Source organism: Paracoccidioides lutzii (assembly GCF_000150705.2).
Source record: "Paracoccidioides lutzii Pb01 unplaced genomic scaffold supercont2.16, whole genome shotgun sequence".
NCBI lineage: Eukaryota > Fungi > Ascomycota > Eurotiomycetes > Onygenales > Ajellomycetaceae > Paracoccidioides > Paracoccidioides lutzii.
In genome coordinates this window covers 265089-283873 of record NW_015440962.1, presented here as the reverse complement: position 1 = coordinate 283873, position 18785 = coordinate 265089, and the positions used below count along the sequence as shown (strand labels likewise).

Genomic DNA, 18785 nt, shown 5'->3' with positions numbered 1-18785 from the left:
CAGTCAGACTTGAAATACCTCTTCATTCCCTAGTTTCGAACGACCCCTTCATAAACACAGGTAGGGCAGCAGTAACCAGGATGAGTGGCAGCTGCTGACAGCTTGGCTTACAGGATGCGAAAGATTCCTTGGCATCCGAAGGATTGGAATTACAGGACTGAGAGGCCTCAATTGGGGACTAAAATATAAATCGCATGTTCCACCAAATAGGGTGCGGGGAGTTTTATATGGGACTGTGGGACGAATACTCCCAAAATAGCCCAAGGTCTCGGCGGGGCGGATTCAAGGAGTTTGTAGAGCTCCTTCTATTGCTGATGGTGAATCACTACATCTAACGTCAGCATCAACGTTATTTTTTATGATAAAATAGATAGGTGGTTGGTTTTACACGTTATGGTTCATGAGAACTCCAGCAGGCGGAGACTTGAGCATGGCTCGCTTTGTGGTATAACGTCAATCACTGTTTTACTTTTAATTGGAAGGACAAAAGAGACATCACACAATGCCCTATATTGTGTATCATTATATACGGGCCTCCCCGACTCCATTCATGAAGCGCCCCTGGAACATCCTTCAAACTCCACTACATCTGCAGCAATATGGACCCGGTCGTGGTGCCTATTTTGGAATCGGCTACATCGAGTTCGAATCAGGTGGATTGAACGCCATCCAATACGCTGAACATATGCGCTATGCTACAACTCTTTCTGATCCCTCGGATTAAAATTCCTCATATTGTTCCATACTACAGAGAGAATCATGGGAATATATAAATACATTTCAATGCCGGTTCCATCATGCAGAACCCAGACTATCCCCGAGAAGCGAACTCAGGATAGCGTATAGTTCCTCACCGAGCATAGGAATGGTCGAAGGGTTAATCTTGCCGATATATACATTCTTTATGATGCATACTCCTGTATTAATTATCGGTATTCCCGCTAACCGATCCGAAACCCATTCCAACGCATTCACGGAACCCGTGAGGGCTTCTGTTACATGATCTCCTATCAAGTTTCGATGATACTCGACGGTGGCCCGTTTACTACAGTATTTTTTCACCAGGGCGTCATTGTCTTCAGCTGGGCTAATTTGATCCGCCAAGGCCTTATAGATATACAGCGGCATGGTTGGAGTCCCATGGAGGCCCATCTGTCCAGAGACAGAAAGCACTGATGCAGGCACAACATGATCGAGGGACCTCTCACCTGCAACGAAATAGTCGAATATATTAAGGTACATACCATCTGTTCCTTGAACCTGGCAGCTCATAGCGTGTTTAAAAAAATCATCCTTCTTGGCGGAGCGTATATTCTCGTTCATCCATTCAAGGAGGCTAGGGTACGCCTTGGCAACTCCATAGATGCCTCTGAATAAGAGTCCGACAAATGGCCCTCCATTTATCTTTTCTATGAGCGAGGTGATATTGACGATGGAACCACCCAAGACTGCTCCTTCAAACTGTAGCTCTGGCGCATACGACGGCTGTATCTCTGCAGCCCACCCACCCGCAATCGCACCTCCTGAATATCCCCACATCACGTACCGGACATCGCGGGCCAACCCAATCTTGCGTCCCTCGCTAAGGACTACACGGACCGAATCGAGTGTGGCATAGGCAGATTGTAGACCAGCGGCGAACTGAGCATGCAGTCCTTCATAGTCAGTGACCATCACCCACCAGCCTTGGTTCAGCGCAGGAACTATCTATCGATTGGAAGAGAATGGTTAATGAAGGGAACCAGGATAAGAATACAGGGTGTTCAGTGGCTAGGAACCTACCAGCACGATGTCAGTCGATACAGTGCTGTTTGGGAACAGGAGCCCCACGAGTCCACTATTTGCAGATCCAAAACGGAGGGTATATGAAGGGCTGCAATCTGCATTGGCGGCGTCGTACGCAGCCTGGTAGACCAGCAGCTTCGACGGATCCGAATTATGCGGGATAATGAGAGTGGTAATGACAGCGACGGGATTGTTCAGACTATCCGTGGTGCGAAACAGGTACTGATAGACTGCGTCCACGGAGACATAGCCACCGAGTGGAAGAAGAGGTTGCAGTTTGCTCTCGATCTGGCGGGACCGGATCAACTCTCCAGGTTTGTATTTGCTGATATTGGCTGGCTGCACATACCAGCTATCCTGACTTGGAGGGAGAGGTGTGCTTGTGGACGGCGGTTCGTGGAGAGCGCCAGATACACCAGCAGCCCAACCCGAGGCTACCAACGTTGCGAGAAGCAACAAATTAGAAAGCATCATGGCGCTGAGGAGGGTCTGAAGAGATTGCTTGCATTGATGCTTTCGAAATAGCGTTGCTGTTCAGTTTATATCCCGGTTTCACGAACCTTAATTTACCAATGTGTTGCTATTTTGCTTCTACTCCTTGTTTCTCATTTTGACACTTGCTTCCAAGCGGTGTTCCTCTCAGCCTTTTTTCCTGAGGACTTCATGTTACCTCTCTTTTGTCCCTGCTAGTTACTGCTTCAGAGATGTGTTGCGTCGATGGGGACCTTAAAATTGTCCAAGCGGCCTTTTTTGGTCTGTTTTGGCAATTTTTCTGCCCAAAGTCCAGCCTGCATACAGCACTGGTTAGCAAAGAGATACGCGCAAATGACAAACAAGTCATGGGTTTGGAAAAAAATATTTGCTGTGGAGTTTGAAGCTGTTCCACCGCTCGAGCTGGTCGATTCTTGAGACCTGCAATATATCCCAGCTCGTCAAACAGACACAAGCAAGCAGTTTGAGAAAAACAACATCTGTCATGTTATATCAATGCGTACGAGAGAAAACTACAGAAAATTAAACAGAAAAAATTAAAAAAAAATTTAAAAATTAAAAATTTAAAAATTAACAATAAACTAGAAAAAAACATACGACAGCCGGGATTCGCTGGTGGTCACCCACCCAACTACTAACCGGCCGGCGAGTGGCTTAAGTACGGCTGAGCGGACGGGAAGCCCTGTTTTCCACTCCCTGTGGTCGTATGTGCCGGTTTAACAACCATCTTGTCTTATGAACTCAATAAACCGTTAATTAGAAGACAGGTATAAGATATGCTCTGGATTTTCAGTTGAGATGCAGAAAGCATATATTCCTGAATCATATTCTTATCGAAGTCTTTTTCAAAAAGAATTTGAAGTAGCCATGTTCTAGTTTCAATTGTATAATAGTGGCAATTACTTTCTTTTCACATGTAATTGAGCCAGCTTTCCATTTCATTTCATTCAAATATACGGATCCGTAGAGGATGCAGTATTTGAAGTCGAAGGCGGAGATAACTGACTTAGCCTCAGGAACCCACACTCGTTGAGGTGCCTAGCCTAATTAACTTCATCTGCCCATTGGTAGAAACGTAGGGTTCACACGATGCAACAACGGAGTAACAATCTGTAGAAGCACTTCCACTCGTCTTGCGAAGAGGGTTGGTAGCAGGGCCAGGTAAAAAATAATAAACCCTTAGAACGTACATATTTGAGGGGGCAAGGATGTTGACAAAGCTAGAGCCTATTAAGTTAGCAGTTAAATGGGAATCTCTTATTGAACCACCGCCTAAGTCTAGTTAAGAAACAACTAGACGAGTGCCTAGTTTTCCCTCTCTTTTAACGGGGAGTGTTAGTTGACTATTTAACTAGCTCAGTCGCGCACATCCACATCACTCTCTCCATTTCTCTCATTGAAGGCCATATATAACCAATCGTACAATCTCTTCTTTGTGTGAATATCTCTTCGTATCAATTTCCTCAGCTACCCCATAATACCCGCATAACCTACTATGGCAGACGCGGAGCTGGAAGAGGTACAGTATATACACAGACATCGCCATATTGCGGAGCTCTCGTCCCCTGTCGAACTAGCTACTCGTTTCAAGAAGCCCATCTAATGTTGTATCCGCTAAAAGATTCGAAAAGTCCGGCTGGCGCAACTCCAGGCGCAGGCAGGAAGTAGTAGTGGATCAGGTGAAGGTGCGAGCCGGGAGCAGAAACAGTGAGTTTTTTATTTTGTTCCCCCAAATCAGATTTCTGCTTGTCTGTTCGTATCCAGCTACCAGATCTTCTACTAATCAGAGTCATTGTGTATGGGACAGCAGGCAGCAAGAAGGTAGTAAAATATCCTCAATATCCTGCTCCCGGTTTCCTCACCCCACCGTTTGATTGCGATGATTTAGTCCAGCAAGCAACATCCAATAGTTAACTACGCACATACTTGATACAAATAAATTCAAACAAATACATCTAACATTTCGTTTAACATCAAAACAGCTGACGCCCGCCAAGCCATCCTGTCCCAAATCCTCCTTCCAGAAGCCGCTGACCGCCTTGGCCGGATCCGACTGGTGAAAGAGGAACGCGCTACAGATATAGAGAACAGGCTTATAATGCTGGCACGGACGGGCCAGTTGCGGTCCAAGGTTACGGAAGAGCAACTCAAGGAGTTGCTGAATGCCGTTGCGGAGAATAAAGAACAAGAGAAGATCGTGATTAGCAGGAGGAAAGGGGGGTGGGACGATGATGATGATTTGTTGGATTTGTGATGGAGGTTTTATACTGCGCGAGTGAGTGAGAGGAAAGAGGAAACAATTGGCGAATTGACGAGATTGCTTACCTCTTTCTTTTTTTTTTTTTAAAAAAAAAAAAAAAAAAAAATTATTGTCGTGGCGGATACGAGAGATTATGGCTGGATTTCCGTTTGTGGGCAAGCATATTTTGACATCTGATATCCCAATGTTTCCATATTACATGAATCGAGGTGCAGTGAAGAATGTTGGCCCGATGAATGAAGCTGAAGCCATCTCGGGGAATGGAGATACATGCGAATTGGAGGAGATGATATTTGATACTCTTGATAATCCCGGCAAAGAGACAGGCCAAAAGTATGATACCCAAAACTCCCGGGCAATGCATCCTACTGTACACGGTGGGTATAATATATTATTATTGCATGAGGTCAAATCAAAGTTGCCTCAATAAACCAATCAATTTTCAAATTTTTCTCTTGCTGCTTTCGCCGCTTTCTTCTGCCTCCTCATCATCTTCCGTATCTCCCTCAAATCAGGAGGCTTCTCAATCCCCAACTTCTCCCTTAACTCATTAACATCCCGCTCTAACTCCTCCTCCCAATAAACATTAATAACCTCCTTGCTAGCCAACCCACTCCTAACTGCCCACGGCAAATGCAGTTTCCAATACCGCTCCCGCTCCTCAGGCTTCAATCTCATCACGGCAAACATACTCAGCCCCGTCATCGGCAGCAGCGTATTCGCGAACTCAAACGTCTTGAGAGAAACCTCCCCCTCAACCACGATCGGCAGGCCAGTGACGGCGTGGTAAAAATCGTGGCATTCTCTGTACCTTTGCATGACGTATGCGCATTCTTCGTCGTCAATGTAGCGCACCGTCTCCCGTGTGTCAGGGCCGACACCCTCCCTGTCTAACCAGCTTACGTACGTTCGCCCGACGCTGTTTGGCGGTAGACTGCGGAGGTACTCGACGGAGAGAGTTTTGGAGCTTATGCGGGGTCTGTCGCGGAGGATGCGACGGCCTGTGGGGTTGGATAACATGGCGTCACGGAGGCGGTAGATGAAGTAGGGAGTGGCAGTTGCCTCGCCTAGGGCTGCGATTAGATCTGTTACGCCGATGAACGGAGGTTATTAGAATATACGTCAGATTATATGGAAAACTGGTCGGTTCGGGAAAAAGGCTGGGGGTAAAAATATGGGTTGGAAACTCAAACTCACCCGCCCGCCTGGGGTTAAGCAGAGACCCAATTGCCGACCCGACTGCAAGAGCTCCGCGTTCAATGGTCGTTAGCGGGATGTGGCCCGGGTAATTGGGCGGCGGTCGATTTAGAACTGAAAATTCTCGGGACGAGAGAACATAGCTGGACGGGCGGGTGACTCGCAATGTCCCCACGGTCCGCATGCCTTGTCTCACAGCTGGAGGCATTGTGATTGTACGAATTTAGGAGTTAGTATCATGGGCATGCGGGAACCAAATAACTCCCGATTGGGTCGGAACCACACCTATGCTTTTTAACGCTGCTTGGTTGGAGTGTTGTTGGAGGTAGATTTGTCGGACTGACGTCAATTAATTGATGGAGCTTGAACTGACTCTCTGGCAATCACATGATCGCAATTTGCGGCGCGCCTGGTTTCATGTTGGAGCAGCCTTTACCTCATTCTCTGCACAATTCCATTTGTTAGGCATCGATGAATACGTTTTGAGAATGGCAACTAAATTCTACCTAATTATGCAACACGCCCAGTCCTCTCTGTATAAACGGAGAGATTCATGTTTGCAATCGGAGGCGTTATGCTTCTTCTATTCGACCCGTGGTTTGACAACGGTGGAATCCAGTTACCCCTGAACAGGTATCAATATCATTCATTATATTTTCCAAGTTTGTTCCAATATTACATTCTAACTCCTACCAAATGTCAGTGGCTTAAAGCCCGAACGTATTTTATCTCACCCATGAAGCTGGGAGCTTTGTGCTTCGTCTCGTCGGGTTTGCCAAAGAAATCAATGGGTCGAAATGTTGATATTGGGTTAGACATATAACCCGATGATCAATGACAACTCCTGCAGGACATAGATGTGCTTAGGCTAATTCTTGAACGCGATTTTTAACCGCTGGATAAAGATTGAGTGTTGCTGAAAGGAATAAAATGAACTTGGAGAATCAAGCACTACGGACAAACGTTTCTGAACAGGAGGGTTGCTGGAACTGAAAATAGCTAAGAAAAAAGCTACCTCCATCATACGTTCCATCCTCCAAGGTTCCCCAAGTGATAGAGCTCCCTGAGCTGTTTTTCTAGCCCGCTATTGTGAAAAGCGCATTGATGATAAACCGTTTTTCTAGACGTTGTAAAAGTCTTGTTGACAATTTCAAGCATTGGTTGGCCTGTCACATACGCCTTCTGGGATCTGGCCCAAACGGCTACCTTCCTCCAGTCCTTCAACATGTCCGGCAAACATTGGGGGGAAAAAGGTAGCGCCTCTGCACACAGCCTATCCCAGCAGTTAATTCTGAGACTATCAGTTTCCAAAGGAAAAACCTGCTTCTTTTGGATGTACTTACCTCGCCATGGTTGCATGTGAAGGGCAGAGTGCCTTGCAGCCTTTTGGGCCACAGTCTTCTGTTTCAATTATCATATCGCCTATCCTAGCGGCTTGGGCATATGTGAGGAAAATGACACCAGAGAAGAGAAAGATATTTTCCGATTATTCATGGCAGATGTAACGCTATAATTTTTTTGTTGGGAAAGACAAAAAGGTTTGAGATTAAGTTCATTGGTTTAATCTATTGGGTATGAGGAAATCAGGGAGTTTATATATTTTCAAATCTCTTATTGTCGTTTCAAATGTCCAAAAGGATATGCGCAAAATTCGGGGTATCAACCAGTCGAAGCACTCTCGGCTAACGATGCGGTATAGCCGAAACAGGATTCTGGATGAAGATATCTGCAGCAAATGCCAGGAGAATATGTTCCCAAGTGCCTTCGCATATTGCTGTAACGTACCGGTGAAAACAACACTGGACGACGCTTGGGAGAAGACTGAAAAGGAGATCGGGGAAGATTTTTCAAAGTTCCAACTGAGGTAATTGCTGCTTGTAAGATGCGCTTTGGCTCTCGCATAGTTTTGACTAATGTTAACAAGTATGTTTTCCTCCCTTGTCTCTTTTCTATATTTCCTGGGTGTTAATATGCTAAATTCTCGAGAACGCGTTGCTCTACCAGGGGGGGGGGGGGGGTTTCCTGGTATGAGAAATCTTGAAACTGGCTCCATGAAACTATACATTTCGAATATATCAAATTAAATCAGCTCTACCAAATCAAAATCTGCAAAACGCTTTGCGTTATTACCGCATATCATGTTCTCCCCTTGCTGTGGTTGTTATACTGAAGCACCAAACAGCATGGGACCGGCAGAGAGCTAGAAAGGAATCAATTTGGTTGAAATTACCAGGGTATCAATGAGCAGATTAAACCAGGATAGCATTTAAACTTGGTATCATCTCTAAACCAGATATGACTGTATTTAAAGCCCATTCTCAAACATAGTAACGCACGAAGAGGGTGTGTTCATGAGGAGATTTGGCTTGTTATTGAAGAGCAATTGCTGTATTAACCTAATGAAGTTCCTATGTGTTTATTTGTTATCAAACACATGTAGGATAAGAAGCTAGATTGTACAGCAATTTTCCTAGATTCAGCACAGAACAACGAAAGGTTTGAAGAGAAAACCAGGATTTTAATCCGCATGGGGGGGTTGGCGTCTGCAACTCATTAATAATCACAAACCCCTCATGAGGTCGCTGTCCGTGAGTTCTCATCAGCGAGCTTTCTACGAAGTTTCTACCATGAAGATATCTCTTCCTTCAATCCTCTTATATGCCGACATGGATTCCTTGCTCTCCTTGACACTGCTTTAAGTCGGGGCAAGCTTGTTTTTTTCCTGTTGTAACTTCGGTCCTGGTTGTAGCCTCCAGAGAAATCTTCCTCCCTCAGATATGGATCATCCTACACACTCAGCAGGGCCAGAGCATGAAATTTTCACAGAATGGGCAAAATCTCAAGGCATTGAAATCAACGGTGTGGCACCGACAAAGTTCCCTGGCCAGGGCGTTGGGCTCTCGGCTCAAAGAAATATTCATGTAAATTCCACATTCAACAACCTCTGATTCCCTAGCACATTTTTGTGTCCTGATTTTGTCTCCGCTTAATGCGAATAATATGTTTATTTGCGATTAATTTCCTTCCAAAATGCTTCTGCTAATAGTTTGCTTCAGGCTGGTGAAATAATTGTCAGAATTCCAGTAAAGGCAATGCTGACAGTTGAGAGCTTACCGTCGGCATTTCGTGAAAAATTCCCTGATGATATCCCCCTTCAAGGGTTGCTGGCAGCATATCTCTGCTGCACAGAGGAAAGCAGGAAGAAATATGCTCTCTGGCGTGCTGTATGGCCTTCACAGCAAGATTTTGAGGAGTCTCTGCCCATTCTCTGGCCACAACATCTCAGAGTTAGGGACTCGAAAGCATCCGATTCTCCTCTGTCATGTTCATTCCTTCCTCCATCCATCTCAGGTTCATGGAATACGATAACTAAAAAATCCATACGGTGTGAATATACGTTGGAGAATCAAGACATCCTACCGCAACAAGAGAAGCGCCTTGAAATGGCGTATCAGATTGTTAAGCGAGTCTTCCAGGATCTCGACAAGGAGCTCTTCACGTATTACTGGTTGATTGTGAATACGAGGTCGTTCTATCATGTTCCCCCGGGCGTTCCAGTTCCCGAGGACCATAATAATGCCATGGCCCTGTGCCCCTTTGGGGATTATTTTAACCACGTGGATGACGGTGGGGTGGGTTTGCATGTCTATCCCTAGGGATTATGTTGGCTTAAGATACGCTTCTGAATACTCTGCTAACTGGATAAACCAGTGTAAAGTTACCTGTGACGACTACCAGTATATCTTTATAACATGCAAGTCCTACGGTATCATCCCTCTTCGCTCATTTGATCAGTTTAGGTACACGATTCTAATGATAGTTCAACTTGGATAGAAAAGGGAGAGGAAATCTTCTCTTCATACGGGAATCACACAAGTGATATCCTTTTCACTGACTGTGAGTCTTGTATTTGTGAATTTAAACCTAGCTTTTAGCTATTTTACTAATTCAAAAAACACTTACAACTCAAAAGATGGCTTCGTCCCCACAGATAATAAATGGGACGCCTTGTTCTTAGACGATATAATTCTTAAAGACCTCGCATCCAAGGATATCAATGATCTCAACAGTGCTAGGTACCTGGGGTAAGCAACTATACCCCCCTTTTCCTATCAGCGTCCGGAGGTTTTAAGAACCATTTTTTACTCAACAAAAGTGCTGACAGCATCACAGAAACTACCAAATAACGACCAGTGGTCCATGCTTTCGAACTGAAGTCGCAGCATGCAAGGGGTATATGAATCACAATGATTGGAATAACCTTATCCTTGGATATCCACCAGCAAGCTTTGACCAGAGGAAGACGAATGCAATCATTGCAAGATGGATACGAGAATACCTCAATGAAGCGGAGGTGGTGATCTCGAAGTTAAGAGAGTTGGAAGGAAATAGGGAGTATCGTGGTGGCCGACGACTTGAAGTCCTCATCACGAGGTGGAGGCAGATAGAAGAGCTATGCAAGAGGGCTCTGAGGGCTGTTGATTAGATAGTAGATCTAAATCAGCATAGATCCATGAATATAACTGGAAGAACAGTCACTCCATCCATCGTAGTAATATTGTAGAATCGCTTGCACGAGAAGACGAAGGGTGAAAAAATCATGAATAGTAGAACTAGTTGAGCCGAATGTACTCTTAGGCTATATCTTATTACCGCCCAGCATCCTCCGGCCCCATAACCATAGGGATATCTCCAAATTCCTTCGAGAGCCTAATTTTCTCCCTAGCCAATACCATCTGAATTACCATATAATTCAATGCACACTTGATTCCCAAGTCCTCACCCCTCTTCACAATATATCCGTTCATATACCTAATCTCCGTCGGATTCTTCAGCCGCACATCCTGCAACATGGAGCTGACATTCTTTGCCGTGTTCGCCATGACACTCACACCAAGGGTCCGCAGGCGGTCTGGCGCAAACCGCGCCTGAACCCCGGGGATCCCCTGGAGTTCTGGCAAAGCGCAAATGACGGCGGAGATCTCGAAGAGCAGCAGACGTTGGATGCGGGAGACATGGTAGTTATAGAGGAGATTGCCGTTGAAGCAGTCGAAGATGACTGTCAGGGGGTTTATGATGCAGTTTATGGCGAGCTTTTCGAGTTGGTGTTGGAAGAAGGTGTCTGGGGGAATTGCGCTGGCCACTAGTTGGGTATTGCGGGTTAGGAGTTGCAACATGTAAAGAGACGAAGACGACCAGACTTCCTTGGATGACGTGGATTGGGCTTCCTCGTGCTGCGTTTGGAGGTCTTGTATGTGCTGTAATTGGTCTTCGCCCTGGAGTATTTCTTCTTCTTCACTGCCTTGTTCTTGTTCCTGTTCATCCGTCTGCTCATGCCCAGGCGTTGAGAGTTCCGATGCCTGTTTTCGTTTATACTCCGCAATGTCATTTATCGCTTGAGCTTGAGCTAAGGGATTTGTATGTCGAACGCTAAATAGACAGGTACCGACGCCCGCATGCTTGATCACAAAGTGATCCATTTTGAATAGTCCATGCGATATTACCCCAAAAACATAACTCGGGCGAGTCTCCGGGTCTGGAAATACCTGTTCATTCACTTGCTCCACAACCCCTAGCCCGTTATGCACGAAGACAATGGTAGAATACGGTGTGAGACGATGCTTGACAGATTCAAGAACGTATTTAACCCTCGTAGCTTTTGACGCAACGATCAGATTATAGATGATTTCACCATCCGCAGCTGCTGGATCCCGTTCAGAATAACCGCCCGCCATCTTTTGTTCCTTAGCCAATTTTGAATCTTGGGGCACATAATGCCAAACATCATCTCTTTTAACATTTATTTCAAACCCCCATCTGTGCTCTGCTAGTCCATTTCGCACCAATGTTATCCGCTGCCTGTTCTTTTCCCATTGCTCAAGTTTCTTGGGGTTGTGTAGCAAGAGTGTTATTGGTGGTGGGTTTTTTGCGCCTGCTAATGCGTGAGCTAAAAACCCTCCAATATTTCCCACGCCAATGATATGTATTCGCGATGGTATCCTCTGTTTCAGGAGAGGAGGTGGGGATTTTCCAGGCGCATCGTTGTGTCGTCGATGTGAACAGTGGAAAAAGCGTACGGAAAATAGGCCTGTGCTGATCGTATCAGGACATCTTGAGAATAGTTGAAAAGCTGTCAAGCCAACCCGCATCGCGATAGATGCACATCTAGCAACCTCAGGTGGCGCTGGGTGTATATAGACTGTCAATTGGGATCCTTTGGTATTCTATTTGAAGCAGAATGCTGCATCGGAGGACGGAGATCCGGAGATGATGCTTAGGGATATGCAGATTGCTAGCGGTTAATATTCATGTGAAACCCTAGGGAATACTCCGGTGAGTCTCTATCCGGTTATTTCTTGCTGATGCTTGCAATTGGAGAATGTCGGTGTTTATGTGCGTGTGTGTGAAGTCGGTCCGTAAAACTTTTCAATTTACTGCGTATATACAGAACGTTCTCTGCAAAGAGTTGTGATTACCGCGGTTGACACTAGATCTTCAACCAACAAGGTTATATATTGATTTCTCGCTGTTAATATTTCATGAAAATCCGGTACCTAACCTTTCTTTGTTTCAAAAACAATCTACAATACAACGAAGTAGAGGTTGCAAAACGAAGCCTCGAAACGTTATTGTGCTCGTGTATTTATCACTATGACGCTTTAAGTCCACTTGGTCACTGCTGACATAATCCACGGATTCCAAGGACTCCCAAGGATTTTTTATCTTCTGATAGCAACAAGGACAAGGCAGCTTCAACAACCTCACACCTCGGCAACTATGGAGACAGCAGACTTGATGCCGCTGCTAGAGCAGCTGGAGGATGATATCGATGACCTGGAGGAGGCCCTCGAGCCTTTCCTAGGCCAATCTTTGTCCTCCACTACGCAAAAAATGCCGGTGTTGGACAAGGCGAAGCTGCATGTTCTCGTCACCTATGCTATTGAATCAATACTTTTTGGTGCGATATTCCTTTTTTAGCATAACGCTATCGCCGTGTAGCATTATCTGAGCGACCATGCTAACAAGTGCGATAGGTTATTTGCGCCTTCAGGGTGTAAATGCTAAGGAGCATCCAGTTTTTAAAGAATTGACCCGGGTTAGACAGTACTTCGAGAAGCTCAAGGCAGCGGAGACTGTTCCCGAGAAACGGACGATGTCCATAGACAAAGAGGCTGCTGGACGTTTTATAAAACATGGACTGGTCAGGTCCCTTATCTCCTTAAATGATCACTACCTAACCATTATTTATCTGTTTTCTTTGTTATGCGAAATAGACTGGAAACGATAAGTACGACCTGGAGCGGGCGGAAAGGGTAGCAAAGGAAAAAGCCATGGCGTTGTTAAAGGCCGCAAAGCTGGCGCGGCAACAGGCGTCCCAGTCTCCAGCCCAACCATTACCACAATGTCAACCCCAGGCGCAGCCCATGGCTCGAAACCCAACTTCCATAGAACAAGAGAAACCTTCGGGTATGTCCTCCAAATCGGAAACAACAGAAGACCAAGGCAAGGAGCAACCTGTGAAGTCTACCTCACCGGTTGAGCAGCCGATGTCCAAAATAGCCAAGAAGAAGCAGAAAGCTAAGGAAAAGATGCAGGCACGGAAGCAGGAGCGCAAAGCGCACAAACAAGCCATAAAGAGGCAGAAGAAAGCTGCGAGCAAACAAAACACCCACCATAATCGGTGATATATGAGCTGTTGTTTATACTGGGAACCTTTTAGTTAGAGCAAACGATCGATATATGGCGTTGGTTCTCTATGGGTTGTGCCAGTAATACGGACCTGGCTCGAAAATCCTGATAGTGATTGGATGCCATTTGTTTATTTGTGACGTGGGACGTCCATTCTCCATCGATCAAGGAGCTTATACTAGCTCCAAGCGAGTGTGTATCGAGTCGATATTCATTTGGGTGGTGACCATTCATGTTCGTGCTCGGGAACCACTCCAGCACCATCATTCTCGGCGACTGGCAGAAGAGGAATGTGACATGCAGAGGGGTGTTTGAGGAGGATTTAATAGACTGTTTGGGCGGAAGAGCTGGACAATGAAGTTTGTGGCATCATGCTGTGCAGTTTTTCAGAGATAGATAGACCTGCAGACTATACCATATAACCTTACCCTGGTAATTCTTTTACATATCCTAGGTATCTAGGGTACATTATGGGTATACTGTACCTTTATTTCTCCGTAACCACTGGCAGTATTACTTCATATCCGTATCAATCTTCATCCACAGCAGAGAAAAACATAGAAGGAGAGGTAACGGCAATGCCTTAAATCGTTTTGCATCCTCGGCCCAATTGTTGCTTTGTCTCAACCAATCGCAGCTCATCAAGCTGTCTCTCCGGCCCGACTATTCTCCACGGCCCTTGAGGCGTCTAAAACTTACCCGTATTTTAAAATCCATCACCGGTTCGAACCATCTACAACTTTCTCTAAATTTCACCTCATCGCATTCATCGCGTTCATCGCATTCGATTTCTTCTGCCATCAACTACTTCTCTATACCCTTCCCTACACCCAAATAACTATCGCGTCCTCCTCCTACCTTCTCAAAAATGGCTCGCCAACGTCGTGGTGCTGCTCCTGTGCGCAGTGCCCCAGCAAGACCAACCGCTGCTCCCGCTAAACCTGCTCCCGCCACTCAACAGCATCGCCCAGCTACCACTGCTGCTCATCCTCCAGCCGTCGCCCCAGGCGCGCAACCTCCAGCTTCCCAGGCTGCTCCCGTCCAACAGAGCGCCGGACCAGGCCTGTTTGGCCAGATGGCCTCCACCGCTGCGTAAGTATCTCTATACACACTAGAAAACATTAGAACCAAATTATGAACAAGAGGGGGAAAAGAGACAGAGCATACTAATGGAACTCATATATAGCGGTGTCGCTGTGGGCTCTTCCATTGGTCATGCCATCGGCGGCCTCTTTGGCGGCGGCTCCAGCGCACCAGCTGAAGCTCAACAGGCACCACCGCCTGCTGCTTCCCAGTCAATGGATAGCGGACTGTACCAAAGCAACAGCGCTACCAGTGGGTGGGCTGAGACACCTGCGTGCGAGACCGATGCAAAGGCGTTTAGAAAGTGCATGGACGACAATCAGGGCAATATGAGTATCTGCGGGTGGTATTTGGATCAACTGGTACGCTATTCAGACATAATTGGATTATTTATCTCTTTTGAATGTTATGATTATGATTGCGAATGCTAATTTTTCATGCAGAAAGCTTGCCAGCAGGCTGCTAAGCCATATTAGAAGGACGAAGTCGAGCAACGTTGTCCGTTGGGATTTTTCCGGCATGTCGTAAAGGGGGTGGGCCGGATGAAAGATATGGCATAGCGTGTGATAGATATCCTTATCAATTTGTATAGCATACCATTCGACCAGGATTCGGGTTGTATCCTGTCACGTTGTTCTTTTTGTACTCTATACTACAAACACTCGTGGTGCCCAAAAGAGAGAGCCCTGGCATTGACACCGTAGAGATACTCATGCAATAGAGAAAAATGGAGGGGAAACCAGCAAGACAACAAAAAATCATCTCATTTCTGACCGCGATTATTCCTTCTGATATTAATAGTATGCTGCAGTCGTGATCAATGAAAGTGTCCAGACGCCATATATACGGCACGACGGAAGTAGATAAATGCAGTCCGCCCCAAAGCCATTATAAACTAAAGAAAATACACCAGGCTTCACTAGTAAAAATAACAGGGGGTTTATTCATGAGTTAAAAAGATAATTTGCCGGGTAACAACAGTTCTAATCCTGGTGTTCATCCTTGCGGGGTTCGAAATTCAGCTGTGGAGAGCAGGGAGAGCGGGGAGCGTCAGCATTCTTCACCTATATTGTAGAAAGAGGCATCCAGCGTGCAGAAATACCAAAAACGAGGATATACAATACCTGATTTCCATTATAGAATTGATGTTGCTTTCCATTATCATCATTGTCATATAAGGTTCTCACATTCGATCTTCCATTGCTCCTCCCTGGCTGCAAACCAGTTCCAGCCGGAGTCTCCGGAGTTCGTGGCTCATTTGCTACAGCAGAAGCGTCTCCAACGGGCCCTTGAGACAACCCCAGGACCGAACGTATGGCACCCGCCACAGCACCAACCGTGCTGCTGACGAGGGTATAACCGGCATATAGCCCCCGCACAGGGAGGGAGAGTCCCACAGACGAATATGCATCTGTGTAGCTGCGCACGGGAACCATAACTAGATTTGAAGCCGGGCCGAGACCAAGCTCCTCAAGCGTCTGGTGTTCCTCCGAGTCCGATATGTTCCGGCTGGGGAACGGGGTGAGGATCTGTTTTAAATTATACGGCGCGTTGCCATCGGAGCGCTGATTATCTAACCACGGTCTAACGTCGCGTTGGATTGTTTGAGTGGGTGAGAAACTTGAGCGAACTGAGCTTCCGTCGAAGAGCCGTATTTGTAGGCGGAATTGGTTTGATGTACGTTGTGGCTGTGGATTAGCTGCCGGTGTGGGGGGGCTGTTTTCGCTCCTGGTTGAAGTCATCGATTCTCTGCGAGATTCTTGCCTTTTCCGCTCCTCATTATCTAGACTAATCTGATTTAATATTTGATCATGCTCTTCTTTTTTCTCTCGTTGTCGTTTCCGTTGTTCTAACTTCCAGCTTTGAGCTTGCGATTCAACAACTGGTAGGGGCTGTTGTGATTCGACATCTGGGATCATTTCAGCTCGTCGTTTGCCAGCCCGTATGATTGCCCTCCTTGTCCTCTCAGCTGTTCTCTGCTCCTCTGTGGCTTCCGAGTCATCGTCTGAAACAGGTGTTGCAATAGGTGAGGATGAGGATGGTGTGTTTTCTGCCGGGGGGGTCTTGTTGTCCATTTGGGGTGGGTTTGGGACTACCTGAGGAGCTGGAGCTGGAATTGGAGTTTGAGGAGAGGGGTCTTCAAGTGCTTTCTCCAATCGACGTTTGAAATCCCTCCCATCAATTCCAGACACGAGATATTCTCGAAGTGCGCCGTTTCTAAGAACAGTTGTTAGCTACATGTCCGTAGATTAAACGCAACACGAGACACTTCTCACTTGATAACCACCAAAGTTGGCACCTTGTTTATAGGGCAGAACGAGGCCAGGTAACCTGCTTCCACAGAGCCCTCCTGGAGCCGTAGAGAAATTGCTGTCTTCTTCATCAATGATGAGATCTAGTAAAATCGGTGGCAAGTGTTAGTCCCGGCTACAGCGCGCACTCGTCATGCATCAGTAATTTAATACACAAAGTACATACCTCCTCATCCGCTAGGTACTCGTTCTCCCATTTCGAGCTTTCATCTGCCTCATCTACATTTTAAATGCGTTGCAAAAATGCGCCGTAGTTATCAGCATATATATAGGTGTAGTTGGTAAAGGGTAGCTAAACATGGGGAAGCGGCAGCTAAAGCGGATGGATGGGGTCAAACCTTTGACCAGACAGATAACATGCTTTGCCTCGCTGACCGCGAGGGCTATACCGCTCTGCAAATCTCCTTCGTAAAACATGGTGGGGACATAAAAGCATGGAGAATGCGAGTCTTGTTTCTTGCACATGAAGCTATACTGGAGTTTTCCATGGGTTGTTTCGATAGTTATTATTTAGTCAGCGCACAGCCCAACCTCGGCTTTTTCCGACTCGAACTTTCAACTGCGACATTTCAACATTAGCAACATACGCTGTACTTTTGTGTATTTATCTATTTCAACACCAATAATTCTCTTGAAGCACCAGTCTTTCATTTTCAGACTCAGGAGGAACACCCCCTTTTTTTTGTTTTTGTTTATTTATCAATTTATCTTCTTGTATCGATTTACGTTTCAGATGAAGCCCTCCTTTCCCCCGCTACAGAGATTTGCAGCGGCAGTCTCAGGTGCAACCTTGCAAGCAACGACACGCAGATTGAACGCGAAGTCAATTTGTTCGCGGTGCTGGAGAAAACAACAAGTTCGCTTTGCCCATCAGCCTGCTGATGAACCCAACTGGATGTCGGTCGTGGACAATCCCGCAAAGCTGGTAAGAACAGGGAGGCGGCACGGTCCCGGGTTGATAATTCTAGGTACGTTACCTGAACACACACATATACACACACACATATATATACAAGCCTTGTGTTCCAATGGCTAAATTTACATTGGTTTAATTATATCTTAAAGCTATCATACCCATAACCGCATTCGCACTGGGTACATGGCAAGTCCAGCGTCTGGACTGGAAAAGCAAACTTATCGCCAAATTCGAAGATCGCCTCGTAAGACCCCCTTTACCGCTTCCTCCCGTCGTCGACCCAGACGTTATATCAGAATTCGACTATCGCCGTGTATATGCCACCGGCCGTCTCAGACATGACCAAGAAATGCTCCTCGGACCTCGTATGCATGAGGGCAAGGATGGATTCCTGGTCATCACTCCGCTAGATCGTGGTAAAACAGGGAGCACGGTGCTCGTGAATCGGGGCTGGATTTCGAGGGATCTTCAGAACCAGAAGGACAGGAAGGCGGGGCTGCCGGAGGGTGAAGTTACCGTGGAGGGATTACTGCGCGAACCCTGGAAGAAAAATATGTTTACGCCGGATAATAAGCCTGAAGAAGGGAAGTTTTATTTCCCAGATGTAGAGCAGATGGCAGAGCTCACGGGAAGCCAGCCCATTTGGATCGAAGAGACAATGAGTAAGAATCATGCTCCCGCCAGTCCAACCAATTTCTTTCCTTATTTTCCAGAAACCAAGTTGCGAAGAGCTAACAGCGGACTTTTGCAGAACCTGAACTTCTTACCATATACCACAGGGAAACAAATGGCATCCCCATTGGACGTCCACTTGAGGTAAATCTGAGGAACAACCACGCACAGTACATCGCAACATGGTAGGTGGTTTCTGTCCTATACCTCCTTCCACGTCTCTGTTGGCTTAAAGAATAATTGCTTCCCTAGGTACGGTCTGTCATTGGCAACAACGATAATGTTCTGGATGATTGTTAAAAAGAAACCGAATGAGATAACCAGGCGGATACGACATAATAAAAGCTGGTAACTCTGAAACAGAGGAATCTCTCCGCTC

The 18785-nt window shown here is 46.2% G+C and overlaps 9 protein-coding genes and 1 non-coding gene across 10 annotated transcripts; 5 read left to right on the top strand and 5 right to left on the bottom strand.

Moving 5' to 3' along the window:
• Nucleotides 1–430: 430 nt before the first annotated feature.
• PAAG_05906 (hypothetical protein) lies at nucleotides 431–724 on the top strand (the record flags this gene model as incomplete). Its single annotated transcript, XM_002792072.2, has 2 exons — nucleotides 431–445; nucleotides 557–724. The coding sequence occupies 2 exons, from the start codon at nucleotides 431–433 to the stop codon at nucleotides 722–724; spliced, it is 183 nt and encodes a 60-aa protein (XP_002792118.2).
• A 71-nt stretch (nucleotides 725–795) lies between these two features.
• Nucleotides 796–2256, bottom strand: PAAG_12125 (hypothetical protein; the record flags this gene model as incomplete). Its single annotated transcript, XM_015847653.1, has 2 exons — nucleotides 796–1707; nucleotides 1783–2256. 2 exons carry the CDS (start codon nucleotides 2254–2256, stop codon nucleotides 796–798), a joined length of 1386 nt encoding a protein of 461 aa, XP_015702728.1.
• Nucleotides 2257–2867: 611 nt separating this feature from the next.
• Nucleotides 2868–2983, bottom strand: PAAG_12124. The gene has a single exon (XR_001551852.1). It is a non-coding gene; the product is annotated as a 5S ribosomal RNA (ribosomal RNA).
• Nucleotides 2984–3772: 789 nt separating this feature from the next.
• Nucleotides 3773–4531, top strand: PAAG_05905 (hypothetical protein; the record flags this gene model as incomplete). Its single annotated transcript, XM_015845720.1, has 4 exons — nucleotides 3773–3796; nucleotides 3899–3984; nucleotides 4065–4186; nucleotides 4260–4531. The coding sequence occupies 4 exons, from the start codon at nucleotides 3773–3775 to the stop codon at nucleotides 4529–4531; spliced, it is 504 nt and encodes a 167-aa protein (XP_015699946.1).
• Nucleotides 4532–4972: 441 nt separating this feature from the next.
• PAAG_05904 (ubiquinone biosynthesis protein coq-4) lies at nucleotides 4973–5942 on the bottom strand (the record flags this gene model as incomplete). The annotated part of the gene is made up of 2 exons (XM_002792070.2): nucleotides 4973–5622; nucleotides 5735–5942. 2 exons carry the CDS (start codon nucleotides 5940–5942, stop codon nucleotides 4973–4975), a joined length of 858 nt encoding a protein of 285 aa, XP_002792116.1.
• Nucleotides 5943–8511: 2569 nt separating this feature from the next.
• PAAG_05903 (SET domain containing protein) lies at nucleotides 8512–10220 on the top strand (the record flags this gene model as incomplete). The annotated part of the gene is made up of 6 exons (XM_015845719.1): nucleotides 8512–8655; nucleotides 8791–9366; nucleotides 9446–9500; nucleotides 9569–9631; nucleotides 9708–9819; nucleotides 9908–10220. The coding sequence occupies 6 exons, from the start codon at nucleotides 8512–8514 to the stop codon at nucleotides 10218–10220; spliced, it is 1263 nt and encodes a 420-aa protein (XP_015699945.1).
• Nucleotides 10221–10383: 163 nt separating this feature from the next.
• On the bottom strand, nucleotides 10384–11883 carry PAAG_05902 (hypothetical protein; the record flags this gene model as incomplete). Its single annotated transcript, XM_002792068.1, has 1 exon — nucleotides 10384–11883. One exon carries the CDS (start codon nucleotides 11881–11883, stop codon nucleotides 10384–10386), a length of 1500 nt encoding a protein of 499 aa, XP_002792114.1.
• A 628-nt stretch (nucleotides 11884–12511) lies between these two features.
• PAAG_12123 (hypothetical protein) lies at nucleotides 12512–14982 on the top strand (the record flags this gene model as incomplete). Its single annotated transcript, XM_015847652.1, has 6 exons — nucleotides 12512–12692; nucleotides 12769–12935; nucleotides 13009–13415; nucleotides 14330–14515; nucleotides 14610–14868; nucleotides 14950–14982. 6 exons carry the CDS (start codon nucleotides 12512–12514, stop codon nucleotides 14980–14982), a joined length of 1233 nt encoding a protein of 410 aa, XP_015702727.1.
• Nucleotides 14983–15489: 507 nt separating this feature from the next.
• On the bottom strand, nucleotides 15490–17235 carry PAAG_05899 (UBX domain-containing protein; the record flags this gene model as incomplete). Its single annotated transcript, XM_015845718.1, has 5 exons — nucleotides 15490–15570; nucleotides 15631–16723; nucleotides 16783–16901; nucleotides 16985–17037; nucleotides 17157–17235. 5 exons carry the CDS (start codon nucleotides 17233–17235, stop codon nucleotides 15490–15492), a joined length of 1425 nt encoding a protein of 474 aa, XP_015699944.1.
• A 316-nt stretch (nucleotides 17236–17551) lies between these two features.
• PAAG_05898 (surfeit locus protein) lies at nucleotides 17552–18595 on the top strand (the record flags this gene model as incomplete). The annotated part of the gene is made up of 3 exons (XM_002792064.2): nucleotides 17552–17786; nucleotides 17884–18396; nucleotides 18486–18595. The coding sequence occupies 3 exons, from the start codon at nucleotides 17552–17554 to the stop codon at nucleotides 18593–18595; spliced, it is 858 nt and encodes a 285-aa protein (XP_002792110.2).
• Nucleotides 18596–18785: the final 190 nt, after the last annotated feature.